Source organism: Bombus terrestris, chromosome 3, assembly GCF_910591885.1.
Source record: "Bombus terrestris chromosome 3, iyBomTerr1.2, whole genome shotgun sequence".
Lineage (NCBI taxonomy): Eukaryota > Metazoa > Arthropoda > Insecta > Hymenoptera > Apidae > Bombus > Bombus terrestris.
Genome location: NC_063271.1, coordinates 13,855,760 through 13,871,663, shown reverse-complemented (window position 1 = coordinate 13,871,663; position 15,904 = coordinate 13,855,760). Strand labels below are relative to the sequence as shown.

The following is a 15,904-nucleotide window of genomic DNA, read 5'->3' as shown; positions in this document are numbered from 1 at the left end:
TTTTGTTTCTTATATCTTCAATTTTGTTTTATATTATAATACAATGAAATTATACAAACAATTTTGGCAATTTTTGTTTTAGTATTACGAAAAATTTAAAAATACGAGTGAGCTTATAATTCTTCATGGCATTTCATTTATTTAAAGTTACACCTACCTCTGAGGGTTATTAGCGAATACCATATTATACATACAATATGTACTATATTAGAATAATCTGCTATTGACTTATATACGGGGTGTATAAAAAGTAAGTATAAAAACCACGACGATGCTACCAATGACGATGTGATTTTCAACTGCTATGCTGACAATTTGGTGATCATGATTTAATATTGCGACATCTCTATACAAGTCGACTCCGCACCAATTGACGTAAAGAAAATCAGGTTAATAATGGCCTTTGCATGTGGTTATCCACCATTAAATCTACATAAAATAAATCGTCGAATGAGAATCACTCACTTGACTGTGCGACACATAATTGGAGAAGAAGGCTTACGTCCTTACAAAATTCACCACATTCAAGCACTCCAACCAAATGACTACACCACTCAACGAAGTTTTTGCCGTTGGATGCTACATAAGCTGCAACGCGATGCACACTTTTTGGAGCGTGTATTTTGGAGTGTATCATTTACGGATGAAAGCAGTATTTCAAGTTGTAGCATCCTCAATCGACAAAATGTCAGGATTTAAACTTACAGAAATGTACGTGCAATGTTCAAAAAATTTAATCCAGGACGATTCACCATAAACGTATGAGCAGGAATTATCGAAAATCATATTATTGGCCTACATCGATAAAAAGTGCAACAGTATATTTGGAATTTTTATGTTCACGTCTCCTAAGCGAATTACATGAAAATATATCACGGCAGAGTCGTCACTTCATTTGTTTTATGCACGATGGTGCTCCACATAGCCGACCGGATCAATAATTTTTAAACGAAAAGTTTGGATCACTGTGGATAGAATGTAGACTTGCTCTTCACATGCGGCTTCCTTGCTCATGAGATCTTACGGCAGCGGATTTTTTTCCTTTGAGAGAAAAAACTAAAAAACTGTTTATAGTTCAAGTGAGCAAATTCCAGCCGTTGAACAGATTTCAGTCGTTGAACAGATTTCAGTCGTTGAGCAGATTCCAGCCATTGAACAGTTACAACATCCGATTGAATGTGGTCTTTACCATACGAAATCAATACGTAATCTTGGGAAAAAACTTGGCGAAAATGTAGAAGAGCGGATTCGGAATTGTTTAAATGGACAGAAAGAGGCAAAAAAAGAAGATGAATGAAAAAAAAGATAGATATGGCACATACATGGGATGTATAATAGTGAATCATCGATCATTGATCGCATACAAATTTATGTAAATAAAATTTGCAAACAAACATAACAAATTTTAAAAGTCAATCAAGTGCATTGTGTATTATTGTTGGGTTGATTAATTGGTTTATATGAATTTTTACATGTAACTAGAACTGCATACAAAAGATTGTCACCTACATATGTATATTGTAGAAGAATAATAATTGAGGAATATAATATATTGACACATTTTCGAATTTTTAAGATGAATTTTCCTAGGAGATGGTAGAATTAAAATATATTTGCAATATCCAGTTAGATACCAGAACCATGTCAATAGGATTAATAATATCTAATTCTGGACAAAAAATTCACTTAAGTCAACTAATAAATTTTTTTACTGATTTCCTGACTTTTATGTCATTGAACTAAAAAGAATTCTTTTATAGATTCGAAGACATAAATCTTTCAAAAATAAGTAACGAATCTATGGTATTTTGCATTATATGATGTTAGTCTAGTAATCTGCATAACTAATGTTATCAATAAGTTCATATATGTTCAAGAAAGTGGCAAAAATACATGTTTAAACCTCAAATCAAATGAAAGGATGACTTTAATGTAAAGTTGGTTGACAGTATATTGAATTTTACTTATTATGTATGTTTTTCACCTATAGCTTTCACATTGTACTTCAATATTTTGAAACATCGGTCTATAAGTTTTCTCAATAAGATTTTAACTATTACCTCTTGTCTTGCATTCGAATACTCGAATTGTTTGGTCAATGAATTATTGACTTGCTCATGTTGCGATATTTACAGCGTACGCCGTTTGAAAAAATGTTTCCGATACACATTTATACGAACACGGTAGAGGGCTAAGAAATATATGACGTACGATGAAGGTACAATGAAAATTTATCACCGGCGGCTTTCAAACTTATTTAGCGACTATGATGCGTGATGCAACGGTCCTGTCGTTGCACTGCACCTGCACGTTGGCATGCCGATGACGTTAGAATGAAATACACAGGCCGCGTTTCGCACAATAATACCAAGTAATACGTACGTACTGATTCGCACACGACCAGTTGCAAAGACTTTATTCGCGAGACACAGTAACGATTTATCATTCCTTTGTCTTTCGACCGCATCGAACTGCTGCATACATTCTCTCTCCCACTGGAAATGCCGAGCCAGTTACAAGAAAAATGTCTCCTGTATTTTAAATGCCTTCACGTGTGTGCTAGGTTTTGTAACACCCAGACAAATTCCTTCCGAAAATGTTTGGTCTGGTCCATCGTATATTTACGGTAACGGGTGGACATATGCGTTCAAAAATGCTGCAGAAATGAACATATTTCACTTAGGTTAAACGTCTAAATTGTTTCTACTGCTATTGGAAATAAAAAAAGACTGTGCAATTCCAGCAATGATATTTTTGAAACCAGTGGTTACATCGATGAATTATGTTTCAAATTTTAATATATATTAGCAGTAAATTTTTTAACAAATGATTACGGTTTGTTGATTATACAAGAAAGTAGGTATATTTTATTACAATATTACAATAATGTAGGTATATTTTATGTTTCCTTTTTTTATTCAATCTGAAACACGTAATCGCAAATAGGATATTGTGCACATCTTTAGAGAAACAATGTTTGTGCTTCTGAAATAACAATAAAACGTCTAAAAAAAAAAAAAAAAAACATAAACGCAGTAGAAAAGGTTTTGATGAATAATCCTTAATCGAATTAAATTGCGACTTTGATCATTCGGCTCTTCTTGCTTGTTTGCCTTCACTTTCTCGAATGCATTCTCGATAGCTTCTCTATTCCTCTTTTATGTATTTTATTTTTTGGATTCCATTTTCGCGGAAAGTGGTTTGCTCGCATTCACGTATGTGTGAATAAAATCGTAGACAAACGGTCAAATCTATTTGCTGGAAACTGTGCGCAAATACGAACGGAAAATAAAGTTTTGTCAATACATGTCACAGCAATGCGCGATTCTTTGTGGTTCGGAAAACTTGTTTATGGTTCTTGACCTCATTCGTAAATTCTTTTAGTTTTCCAACAACCGTTAAATTTTCGATCCTACATGTATTGTTTGTATCTCAATATTTGGCGTCCAAAATCTACTGTTTAATTTAGACAAAAAGATACTTAATTAAGAACTTGTATGAAACAAAACTGTATAAATAAAAATTACAGAAATTATTTAAAATTTCATTATGAAAGACGCAAATGAAACATTAGAAAAATCTAATTTATTCTTTAAAGAAAGTATACAAAATTCTTTTATTTTTACCTAGCTCTGAATAGAATTGAATTTAAAATTGAAAAATTTGAAAATCAAATTACTGTATCTTTATGTGATTAATCTAGAATACATATTCATTAATTTTACATACATATGGGTGGTAAAAAAAGAGGAGTCTAGATTTTAATAGTTCATAATCCTCACAGAGAAGAACAGAAAATGATTGATCTCAACAAGGGTCATAAAATCACTTCTGTCGATGTGAAACATGTACATATATATATACCACTGTTTCCTTTGTTGTTCACATTTGCAAAGGTTATTTGTTATATGTATCTCTTCTCTACTTCGAGTTTGACGTACATATGTATAATGACAATCTGCATAATGAGATATGCAAACAAGGTTCGTTGCTTACGATGCTATCTTCCTAGCAAAAATTATTTGCTTCAAAAGGATAAAATAATCAACTTATTTTGAACAATCAGTTCATTTCAGTCAACTGGAAAGCCTGATAGTGTGTAACACAGTCTAGTTATCAGTAAGTAATACATAAGCTATCAATGATTATAAGCAATTAATTAAAATAGGAATGTAGAGTATATTGAGTGGTCTGGTCAGTGGTTTACAGTTTATCTCGTATGCAAGTGATTACAGAGGGCAGAGTCGACAGGCGTTTCAATAACATAAATTGCTTCGCGCAGAGATTAAGCGCTTAGGTAGACAAAGTTAGAGCTCAACGAATCGAAAATTCAACCGGGAACGGCCAGTGTGACCGCCTTTTAGTTTTCCACCGCGAGATTTACGTTCTCTGACTGGCCATGTTCTATGTGCGGTTACTACTGTATTCGCCATTGACACTACCGTACCAAAAATAGAAGCTGAAATCCTCTAACGAGCAGTATACATAATTTGAAATAATTTCCTCTACAAGTCTGTTGCAGTTTTGCATCTTTTATAATTTTATCTCTTTCTTCTACTTTGTATTTTATGCTCCCGCTATTTTTTAACAACTTTTTCGTATTTTCAATTCATGTCGTAAGAATTGAATCACTATTGAGTATATTTTTATTTTTCAGAAGACATTCATCTGATTAATGAACAGACTACGTAAAGAAGCTAATTGGTATTAAAGACTGTAAAAATTATGTGATTCTAATGTGTACGCATGTATTGTATGTGTGTGTATATTGTGATGTAATTTACCATTATTTGTCAACTATATGCATGTAATAATAATATAATGACAAGAAATAAATACAATAATGGATGATATTCTTACAAAAACATATTTAAAAATTAAGCTTTTAGCGAAAATCGTATTTACTACTTAAATTAGTGACACTGAATTGTCATATTTCACACATTACAAAAATAAAAATAAAAAACAAAAACAATTTGCGTGGTAGGTGGAAGACATTGTTTATTATTTTAGAATTTCTTTCTTTCATTCTCCGTAAATATTGATGAATTTGGACTTAACAGTCGATGCATATCATTTGCTCTTTGTCGTCGATAAGAATATATTATGCCTAATAACAGGAAACGTGCATGCGATAAATAATAATATCACATATCACACCTCTGTCAATAAACATCAAAATCTTATTCCATCCATTCAGCGAAGTCTTTATTATTGAAGTTATATTTCTGAAAATATTAATTCTGATTTAGAAAGCAAGAAGTTATTCTCTCGCACAACTTAATTGAAAAATCACAATGAACAATTCAGAGAAAACTACGAATTACGACATCAGCGCTTTGAGACATGGATAGAATCGAATTTCAAGAGCGCATAATTATCCTTTTTTGACGTATAATCATAAGATGCCTGTCAGGTGGTTCATTAGACTCAGCTTCACCAGATTAGTCTGGTTACTCGAATTTAAGTCGTTTGAATTAAAGTAACGTAGCTTCAAATAAATGTGTAACGAAAAATAAAGGTATTGGTTGTACAATATGTATGTAAGATATTAATTATAATGTTAATTATAATTCTGAATATAATACAAATTTTATGTATATAAAGTGTATATGTGACTGAATATAAAGTTCAGAAGAAATCGACTTGGTTTAGGCAGTTAAATGTCAAGAAGTACGAAACTCGGAATAACATAACAACTGCTATTCCCTTCAAATGAGGAAATAGTTGATACCCGACAAACTTTCTTGAAGCTTGAAGTCAAGTGACTTGATGAAATAAAGATAAGAGTGACAATATGAAAGGATATTTCAAGTTAACCAAATACATAAAGGGGTTTCGAGTTACTTGCATTAATTTAAACGAGGCTTAAGACAGAATTCAAATTTCATTTGTCAAAGTGAAACAAATGTTTATACACACGATACAATCCGTGTTATAAGACACATTCTGTGTATGAATCGTTGTTATAATCTCTCTTTATAATTACAATAACACATAATTATTCGATTTAAGTTCATGTTATTAAACCATACACCATTTTCTACGATTAGATCTCTAGAATATACAAATTTGAAAAATATTCTTGCACCCTCCAAAACTTTATGTTACTCATTTTATTCTCTTATTTTTGATCGAGAACACCACTTCCGTGGAATATAAATACGTAATTCATAATAAATTTTATTTTGGTACTTTCGGCATTTGTGGGTAAAAACATATCATCCGTATTGTCGTGATTTCTCAAAATTAGGAAACCTCTGAGGATTTTCTGAAGAAATTTGTAATGATGCTACTTCAGTTTCCCATGTTTTTTATCTTTTAAGTAAAGTTATATTAAGTAACAGACTGTTGTAGAATAATGACTAAATATTTTTAATTAAACGAGAAAAGATAAATATGTCACAAACCAAATGATAGAATTTCAGTTTTCTGGGATATTTCGGAATGATAAATAAGACATTTTAATTAAGACGAAAAATAATTAATATAGTGTTATAAAACATACGTCTTGAGATACTTAACATTTTCATTCTTCTTATTCGATACTCTACGTTTACTCCAGAATATAATCAAATTATATTTGCTATAACGGAATATAATCAGACGTTCTCCTAGTAAACTACAATTAACAAGAAATTCATGACAAGCGTTATGTACACCATGCAATTCGCCAGGAATGCATTCATAGCATCGAATGCTTACTCAGATTAAACGGACTAACAAAAAGCCAGGAACGGACGCAGTATCGAAGGTGTAGAAGTAAAGAGCGACTCGGTCAGTTAACATTAATTTCGACCACGCTATTATGGACTTCTTGCGATGTGGAATCAACGCTGCTGTTTCATAAATGATTGCCGACCTGCTAAATGAATCGATGAACAAGCTATATACAGGTATAGGTTAATACGAATAAATACGGTTTCAGTAAGGTAAATTATGTGTGAAACTTTACAAAGTACTTAACGTAAGAAGTATTTGCTTCATGAATTATTATTAATGATTATCGAAATAATTATTTCCAACTATTTGAAATTGCTTAATTTTGCAACGACATTTCAACTGTATAATTTACTGACAAATTACAATTTAGTCAATTAGTATTCAAAGAGAATGACGGAGAGAAATTCTAGAATGCTAATTCTATCCATGGTATGCCTACGCATTTTAATCCAACGTTTTTCCAACTATTTTCGGAATATAATATATAGTTTCCTCTTTTATACCTCACGCTGTGTTTCTAACGCAGAAATAAGCTAAAATTTTAGACTCAACATTTTTTTATACGCGGCATCGTCCTCGAGAGAAACGACTTTGAGATTTTACCGAGTAAGTTCAAATGAAAACGTTACACGTGCATATACTATCATTTTATTTGTCTAATTCGTGCTTATATTTACAGCCATACTTATATTTCTTTTATTCCAAAAATAGTGTATATAAAGCTCAACACGACGAAAAAATTATGATAACATTTGAATAATAAAACTGATATATAATCATGTATTAAAGATCAAGAATGAGTAATTAGAAAATTAATTTTCAATAACTTTTCTTTTAGTCAAATAAAGAGTTTAATTTTTAGTTACATTGCAAAAATAAATTACATTAATTACACACTAATTAATGTAATATTTGATAATCTAGAAAAAATGAGAAGATATCTTTACTTTGAATCGATTAGTTCAAAGTTAAAAGTATAGCTTTGTAATTTTGTACAATGTGGCATAGATAGCGCAGGTAAGTAAGAACATACAAGAAGAATATGGCAACGAAGACTTATTATTAGATACTATTTTATATTTATATTCTTCTAAATATTTTCTAAATATATTGCTCTTTTAAATAGGTATTATTGGAAACCTAATAGAAACATAAGAAATATGCATTTTCAGAGAATCTCTGTATAATATGTAAACATGGAAATTGGCATTTTGTAATTTGAAACTATTATGTTTGAATATAGTACTATCATAGCTATGTAAATATGTAAATGTAATGTAAAAAGTAGAACCAGTAAAACGTATAAGTACATGTATCACATATATAACATGTACAAGTACACGGTAACGTGTATAACATGTATAACATGTATAAATACACGCCTACATGAACATGTACAAGTACGTGATATCATGTTTTACTTCATAGTAGTCTCATGGGCTACAAGTGCAAAAGTATTTATACAAAAGTATTGATAAAAGAAATAACGGTTTATTATACGTTAAAAAAGTTACTATATTATTATCTGAAATATTATGGGAACTAAGTTGATCATTTTACATAACAATATAATTAATCATCTCTAGACAGGAAAAATTTGAAAAAAATAACCTGAAGGCAAATATTTTACACATCATACTGAGTAGAAAAATTCTATCTGAGAGATTTCACATTTCTCTAAATAACTGAAATTTTTAGCTAATAAAGTTTGGTGAAACAATATATGTATACTTACAAGACATGGACGCAATGATCTAAAACCAGCAATAAAATGACTTTTTACGCAAAATTTATTCGAAAACATAAAATGAAATTTTATAATAGTTTATACAAGTTTTATATAGTTTTATTGAGGTTAAAGAATTTCTGACAATAAATACATCTACATATACATTTGATTTATTTGTTAACTCTAAAATTACATAAAATGAACAGTCTACATCGAAGGTGTGGTTAACAAAGTGTTTAAATGTATAAAAATTTAAGAATCCATCAATCAGTACACATAATGAAACTCAGTCATAGTGACCCCCTTACTCGTAAATAAATGAATTAATTATTTGACAATTATTTAATATTTGATATATATTGTTATTAACATTTATGGACTTTAAAAGTCGTATAAAGATTGATCATGTTCAAAATTCATTGTCACAAACGATAACTGTAGTAGTAATAGTTCTTTTTATGTTTCTGTAGTATTTTTTTCATTAAAAACATCTTGTATATGAATACCACCATATAACATGTAATATTCCACCGCAATATATAACTAAAGCGAAACGTAGAAAAAAGTTATGTATGTATATGTATAATTGCACTTAAAAACGGAAAAAGAAGAAGTCAGATTCGCTTTTTATACGAGTCTACTGTGACTTCTAAAGAGAAAAACATAGTCTAAACGTAAAATGTACGAAACTGCAGCTTGGGTATACGGTATTGGACGGAAGTATTCGTACACCTTTTAAAACACAATAGTTTTTTTAAGATTAACCCAAACAATTTGAGTTTTTTTCTTCGAGATCCTACCAATTGGCATAAGTGAGACATGCTTTTAAATTTTAGGCCGAAAGTCGTGGAAAACTGCAATTTTTACCGCTTTTAACCATTGCGTCAGTAACTCATAGCAACTTTAACCGGTTTCGATGAAATTTTTAGCGTGTATTTTTTTACGTGTCATCTAGTAAACTAATCCTTCTAACTACTAAAAAAGTCCAATTTCAAAAAAGTTATTGTATTTTAAAAGGTGTACGAATACTTTCATCCGATACTGTAGTGAAAACCATTTGGCCGCTGATGCTACAAAAGCTTCGAGTTTAGTATTTAATTGATTAAAACCATTCGGTTGTAGCAAAGAGAAGTTTATAGGGGTGTATTATTGGGAAACGTAGTTGAACATTCTCTTACTCCGCAAAGGTTTTGCAACTTTGAAGCACATGAAGTATTTCATTTCAATGTATCGTTAACGTTCTAAAATTTTACTATTTGAATACAAGCTAATGAAATATCTTGATGTGTGTACACAAGAAAAGTACTTTCTAATAGTATCAATTCACTACGTTATTATGATAAAACAATTTAAAATATACCTCGCAATGGTGATCAATTAGTCTTATAAAAAATTTCCTTATAATGATTTTAATGAGCATTTGATTTTGTTACAGTGAGAATTGTGGAAGGATTTATTTTCAATATCACTAAGATAAATCGATTGCAAATGGGTGCATATCTGTGCATCGCTTCAAATGGTATACCACCTACAGTCAGTAAAAGAATAATGCTTACAGTACAGTGTGAGTATCTTCTTTTATAGCATTTTGTATATGATTTTATAACTTTATGTATACAGTATTACATGTTCTTTACAGTAAGACAAATTTAATTTATACTTGCAGTTAGTCCAATGATTTCAATTCAAAATCAATTGGTCGGAGCACAAGAGGGACAAAGGATGACTTTGGAGTGTAATTCGGAAGCTTTCCCAAAGTCGATCAATTATTGGACAAAGGAAAACAACGAAATTATAAAAAATGGTATTTTGACTTAAATATTATAGAATTGCAGTTCGAATGCATTTAGTTATATTAAACTTTTTTACACATTTACGTAGACAAATATAAAAATTATAATAATACTTCATTAATATCGATTAAATGGATTCGTTAGTATTGATTATATCTTTTCAATTTTCTGAATTACTCCATGCAAAATAAACGCATATAAATAAATATGAATTTATATGAATTCAGTGAAGTTAATAGCTTTTTGTAATTGAGTAACCAAAAGAATAAACATTCCAAAATTTATATAAAACTCGCCAGATACTATATTTGTATACGTTTGTGTGGAGCATAATAACTTGTTACATTTAGATAAAATGAATCGCACTTTTCTTATTGACATTTCATCCTAGCTGAACTAATATTTCATACAATATCTAATATAATATTTCATAAAATATCTCCGCGCAACGTCCATTTGTCATCTCTGGTTATAACACGCAAGTAAAGTAAAGTAAACCAATAATGTTACTGTCAATCATGTTTCTTATTTTTAATTCATGTAATACACAGATATCTATCCTGAAAATTACCTTACGCGTATGCAGGGTGCCCCAGTTTTTCTTAACAAAAATTCTATCAATATATTTTATAGATATAAATAAAAGAATGATATTATATAGACATAGGTCATTTCTAATTTTACTAGAAAATTGTAAGAAATATTTAAATTGATCATTACAGATTGACAATAAAGGTAATCACTATTACACCCTATAACAATTTTTCATCATCCCTAACAATACATTTAGATAAAATACGGTTTGATTTATAATTCATCATATCAATCATATTGATGCTTATTCTATACACGCTGTGGTCTATACATATCCTATTCCATATACTTTTCTGTTGAAGACCAAAATATTGTTTCTTAAGTTATAACATATCTTTGTTACAACTTTGTAATAGGACATCAAACAGCCTGTTCTGAGATTATTCATATCGGATAAATAATGCTTGCCCTAACTCTGAAGATCATTTAGATGACGTTCTTTTGAAATATTATCTTAAAAAGAATGAGTGCCAATAAAAAATTTTAATGGAAATAAATTGAATTTTATTAAATATTTTATGAAAGTCAGCATTTTCATGTTATATGTTTACATTCCTATTAATTTCCTTTAGTATGTTGAATACAATTTCAAATTGTTATAAAAACATTTAGTCTGAGATATGTACATGGAAAAAATTACCATAAACTGGTTTCACTAATATTGGAAGAACGCACTGTTATTCACATAGAGTATACGATGTATACAGTAAGAATATATAGATTACTATTAATAAAAAAAATATTGATAAATAAATATTGAAATTAAATATACTTTGATTAACGATTTGTAGGTCCCAAATCTTCATATCTTTTAAATCATATTTTTTTAACAGATTTAATTCCTTAAAGTTAGTATATACATTCCTTTTGTGCCTCGTACAGTTTTAACCCTATCTCTAAAGGCTCGAATGCTTCAAAATGTTAAAGACTGTAATCATTACTATTATACATGTTCCAATTCATTATTCGAGGCATACATAACGCTACTAGCATGGACAATTGAAGTTTTAACATACTGATATTATTGTATCAAGTCGGCGTTATAACAATCACCGAATCCTGCTAATTCTATTCAGTGCAGAAAGAATTTCTTCTACGTCTGCCCCATTAACTAGATTCCTATTAACTATCTTCCACTTCTTCCTGTATAGTGTCTTCAATATAGTTCACTATCGTCATATAACAGCAATCCTTCACATTTAATTGCTTGCACAATAGTATCATTGTTCATTAACAAAGAGTTTTGTAGAAGACTAAATTGTTTACATGCGAAACGTAATTTCTAATTCCTGTTCGGATAATGAAACGTTCGAATAACGGAGTCAGATAATAGAAAATTCGGATAATCAAGATTCTACTGTACTATTTATATAATTTTCAGTTTTCAACTGTCAGATGATTCGATTCCAAGCTTCGTGGTATTTATTGGAGAGAAAATGGTGCCTTAAATCGGAGTGGACGTATACGACATTATTAAATTAAAATAACAGGGATAACGAAACGAAGGGATGCTTTCGCGTTTACGTGCTTGTATTCCTGGACTGCTAATTCACTGAAGAGCGATTGAACCGTACTGACTAGTTAATGTTGTTTTATTAACGAGTGTACGCACAGTACACGACACATATGTACCGTACATTACTGGGACAGTCTAACAACGTCGCAGTTGGATACGGGGAAATGCATGGACCCATAATTACGTCGAATAATGAGAGTTTGGTACTAAACTTTTCACGCGTGAGGATTATTTACATAATGCTTTATTGTTTTACATAGATACATGTGTGTGCACACTACTTGCATACTATTTTACGCAACTTGTTAAACTAGCGATTCGAAAATTCTGAATATTTATATTCTTTTATCGTTATTTCATGTATATTTTTATTTGCATGCGAAATCAAATTATTGATGGTCAACGTTATTTTAATCTTGTTAGACGAATTTGCATTTGTTTCACTAACAGTATATCTAAGCAATCCCAAAATTTTTTATGAAATTATACATTAGCAACACTGTCTATGATATGATATAAATATTAATCTTTGATACCGTTTTGTTTCAGCAATATACAAAAGCAAAAACTATACGTTAATATCATAGTAAATTTGTTCTATCAAAACATTTGAATAATTAAGTTTGTTTAATAAATTATTTTAGACCTACGAAAAAGATTACTTATATAATTTTGATAAAAGCACAAAATTATTTATCTGAATTTGATTTTATATGTATGAAACTATAAAAGAATTAAAATAAATACAAATTTTCATGGTTTCACGGAAGCATTCTACGTTAAATTAATATAAACATAAATTAAACAATAATTTATTTTACTTTTACTCCAATATACGAGTACAATATTATTACACATATTTAATTTGCAGAATATTTTCGTCTCCGTACATCCATAAAATTTTAAAGAGGAACATTTAGGTGTATTTATAAGATAAACGCCCAAAGAATATCTCTCATAAATGAATTTCTCATATTTTGAATGTTTGTTACTACTAAGTCAGCCAGTCAATCCAATTTTTAATATCTTAATTAACACATTAATCACTGTACTACTTTATAATTTACTGCTTCAATATTGAACTTATCAAAATTTCTTATAAAAGATTAGTTTAACATAACAGAGATGTTAGTGTTTCGCTATTTATACCTGTATTGTGATAGTAAATGTTTGAACGCATTGACGTTGTTTGCGCTAACATAGCGGCAGGAAAAAACAACGTTCAACATGGACCATCCTAGTGCTGCTGTCACTGTCGAGTACACATGAGTGCATGTTCGCGTAATTATTTCAGATAATGAGACACGATATTTGTATGGTAATTATACGAAATAATGGATCCTCGGATCTGTTAATGCGTCTAATTGCTTTAGACTCAGTAATGCAGATATAGTAAGAAAGCCAGCAATACAGACACTATGACCTTTATGTACAGGGTTGCTAATCACACAAATAATTAGGTTAATTTTAGATGTTGTTTGCACAAAATCTCACAACGAAAGGTGTTTTACCATTAAGGATTAATGATGTAGATAGAATAGGTACTAATTTTATGCGTTAGATTCGATGGGTATCGGTATTTACTTAGGTACATCTTTCATTTGTAACGCTTATTTTATTCATTATCCTAGTATTATTCATAACCACTATTTAAATCAAATATATTATATTTAGATTATATTAATATTAATTAATTAATACAAATAGGTTAAACATCAAGTAATATAAAATGTTACAGATTTATTATTATTATCTTAAATATAACGTGTATCACTTTATCATTATTACACTGTTATTCTCATTTTACTATTAAATATTACAAGAAATCGTAAAAATTATTTACAGTATAAACAATATGAATCTATTTAATCCGAAAATACCTATCATCTAGTAATATGCGCATGCATAGGTATTGTTTGATATAGCTAAACATTCGGTGTCATGAATTGCGCGGTATGGCGTGGTGATAATTGCATTATATCACCATATAAGCCTAACTGGTTTCATCTCTACTAGTTACATTGGGTGGAATAGAGAAACTGAAAATTACAAATAGGTTATCACGACACGTTACGTATGTTCTATTCTGAATGTTAGTTCCACGATGCCCTGCGGTCTCCCAATATAACAGCTACGAGCTACGACATGCTTTACGATTTAATGTCCATCTGATATTCAGCTTCATTAATCTGGATTCAATACACTGAAACTGTTCAAGCAGATATTAAATATACTCTCGTATTTTTATACTTCATTATTAGGTAAAATAAATAAATAGATAAAATTACTCTAATAGTAATAACTATCATCGTAATAGCTTCCATACAACCTTTCTTCATTTTTCATTTTTATAATAGGCAAAGACTAAAATTCGGGGAAAATAGACAGATAACATCTATAGTAACACTTGCTTAATAATCCTCACTTGATCCTGGATCTGCTAAAATCCAGATCTTAGAGAATGAGGCGAATTAGGTATTGCAAACATTTCCCGTCGTTATTTGTCTCGTATTTGTTCGCTGCTCGTCTCTCATTGTCAGTGTGTTGGAACGAAAACGAGAAACAACGGGAAAAAACAGAAACGGAAAAAAATATCATTTGAGCAAGAGTCAGCTTTGCATTGCCACTTTTACGGAAATGGTTCAAAATTTCAAATTCAAATTTCAAATTTAATAAATTTTATACAGAAACACAAGACTATCGTTTTTAAATATTCTCAAATAGGAAATAACACATATATATTTGCAACTGGTAACGAATAAAGATATTTCAAATACTAGTTTTGAAAAGTATAAATATTCTATTTCTCTTATTTAAAAAAATATTGAATCTGTACATACATAATTCATCAGCCATGAATTAAGATATAATAGTGTATGTATATTAATAAGTAGACAGACAAAAAGTTCAATAACTTTTAAAATTTTAAAATAAATTTTAAAAATTATTGTTTTTCCTATATTCTAAACTTTAGACGTATATATCTATGAAAATGTTTACTTTGTTCCTTTTATGTTGGTTGTTGTTATGTTAACAATGTGTTAAAAGTTTTATTATTCTTAATTTATCTATGTCCAACTTTAAGTACACCACAATAATTCTCGTATATTAAACAAGACAGGCTGCTCTAAAACTAAATACGCATAATTTGGTTAACAGAATTATTTCAGAAGTATATTAACACAATTCTTTGGACAAGAAATAAAATTTATAATACACATAACTGTACGTATGACAATTTACAATTAAAATACCATCTAAAACACACTATCGCGAAAACCTCCTTTTTTCCTTTTCTTTTTTTTTTTTTTTGTCGAATTAAACAGGAATCAGAAAACGCTAAAAATGTATTCGATTGTCACTGAAAGTAACATAGATATTTAACCATTGATAGATTATGTTTCCGGGCGTTTTGATACATGATATATATGTCCGCTGTCTCGAGTTCAATCACATACGCAAAATTTAGTCGATGATGAATTGATTTCATAATGAAGTACATACAAATTTTAATGGAAAAATATAACAAAGAAAATGAATTTTATACAA

At 29.7% G+C, this 15,904-nt stretch overlaps 1 protein-coding gene across 2 annotated transcripts in view; it reads left to right on the top strand.

The window, feature by feature from the left end:
* LOC100647254 (neurotrimin) overlaps positions 1–15,904 on the top strand; it is a 242,622-nt gene that overhangs the window by 205,541 nt on the left and 21,177 nt on the right. For both annotated transcript variants that reach the window (XM_048414658.1, XM_003394591.4), the window contains exons 5-6: positions 9,888–10,016; positions 10,119–10,256. In XM_048414658.1, the coding sequence (XP_048270615.1) occupies positions 9,888–10,016; positions 10,119–10,256 (267 nt within the window). The remainder of the gene's footprint in view (positions 1–9,887; positions 10,017–10,118; positions 10,257–15,904) is intronic.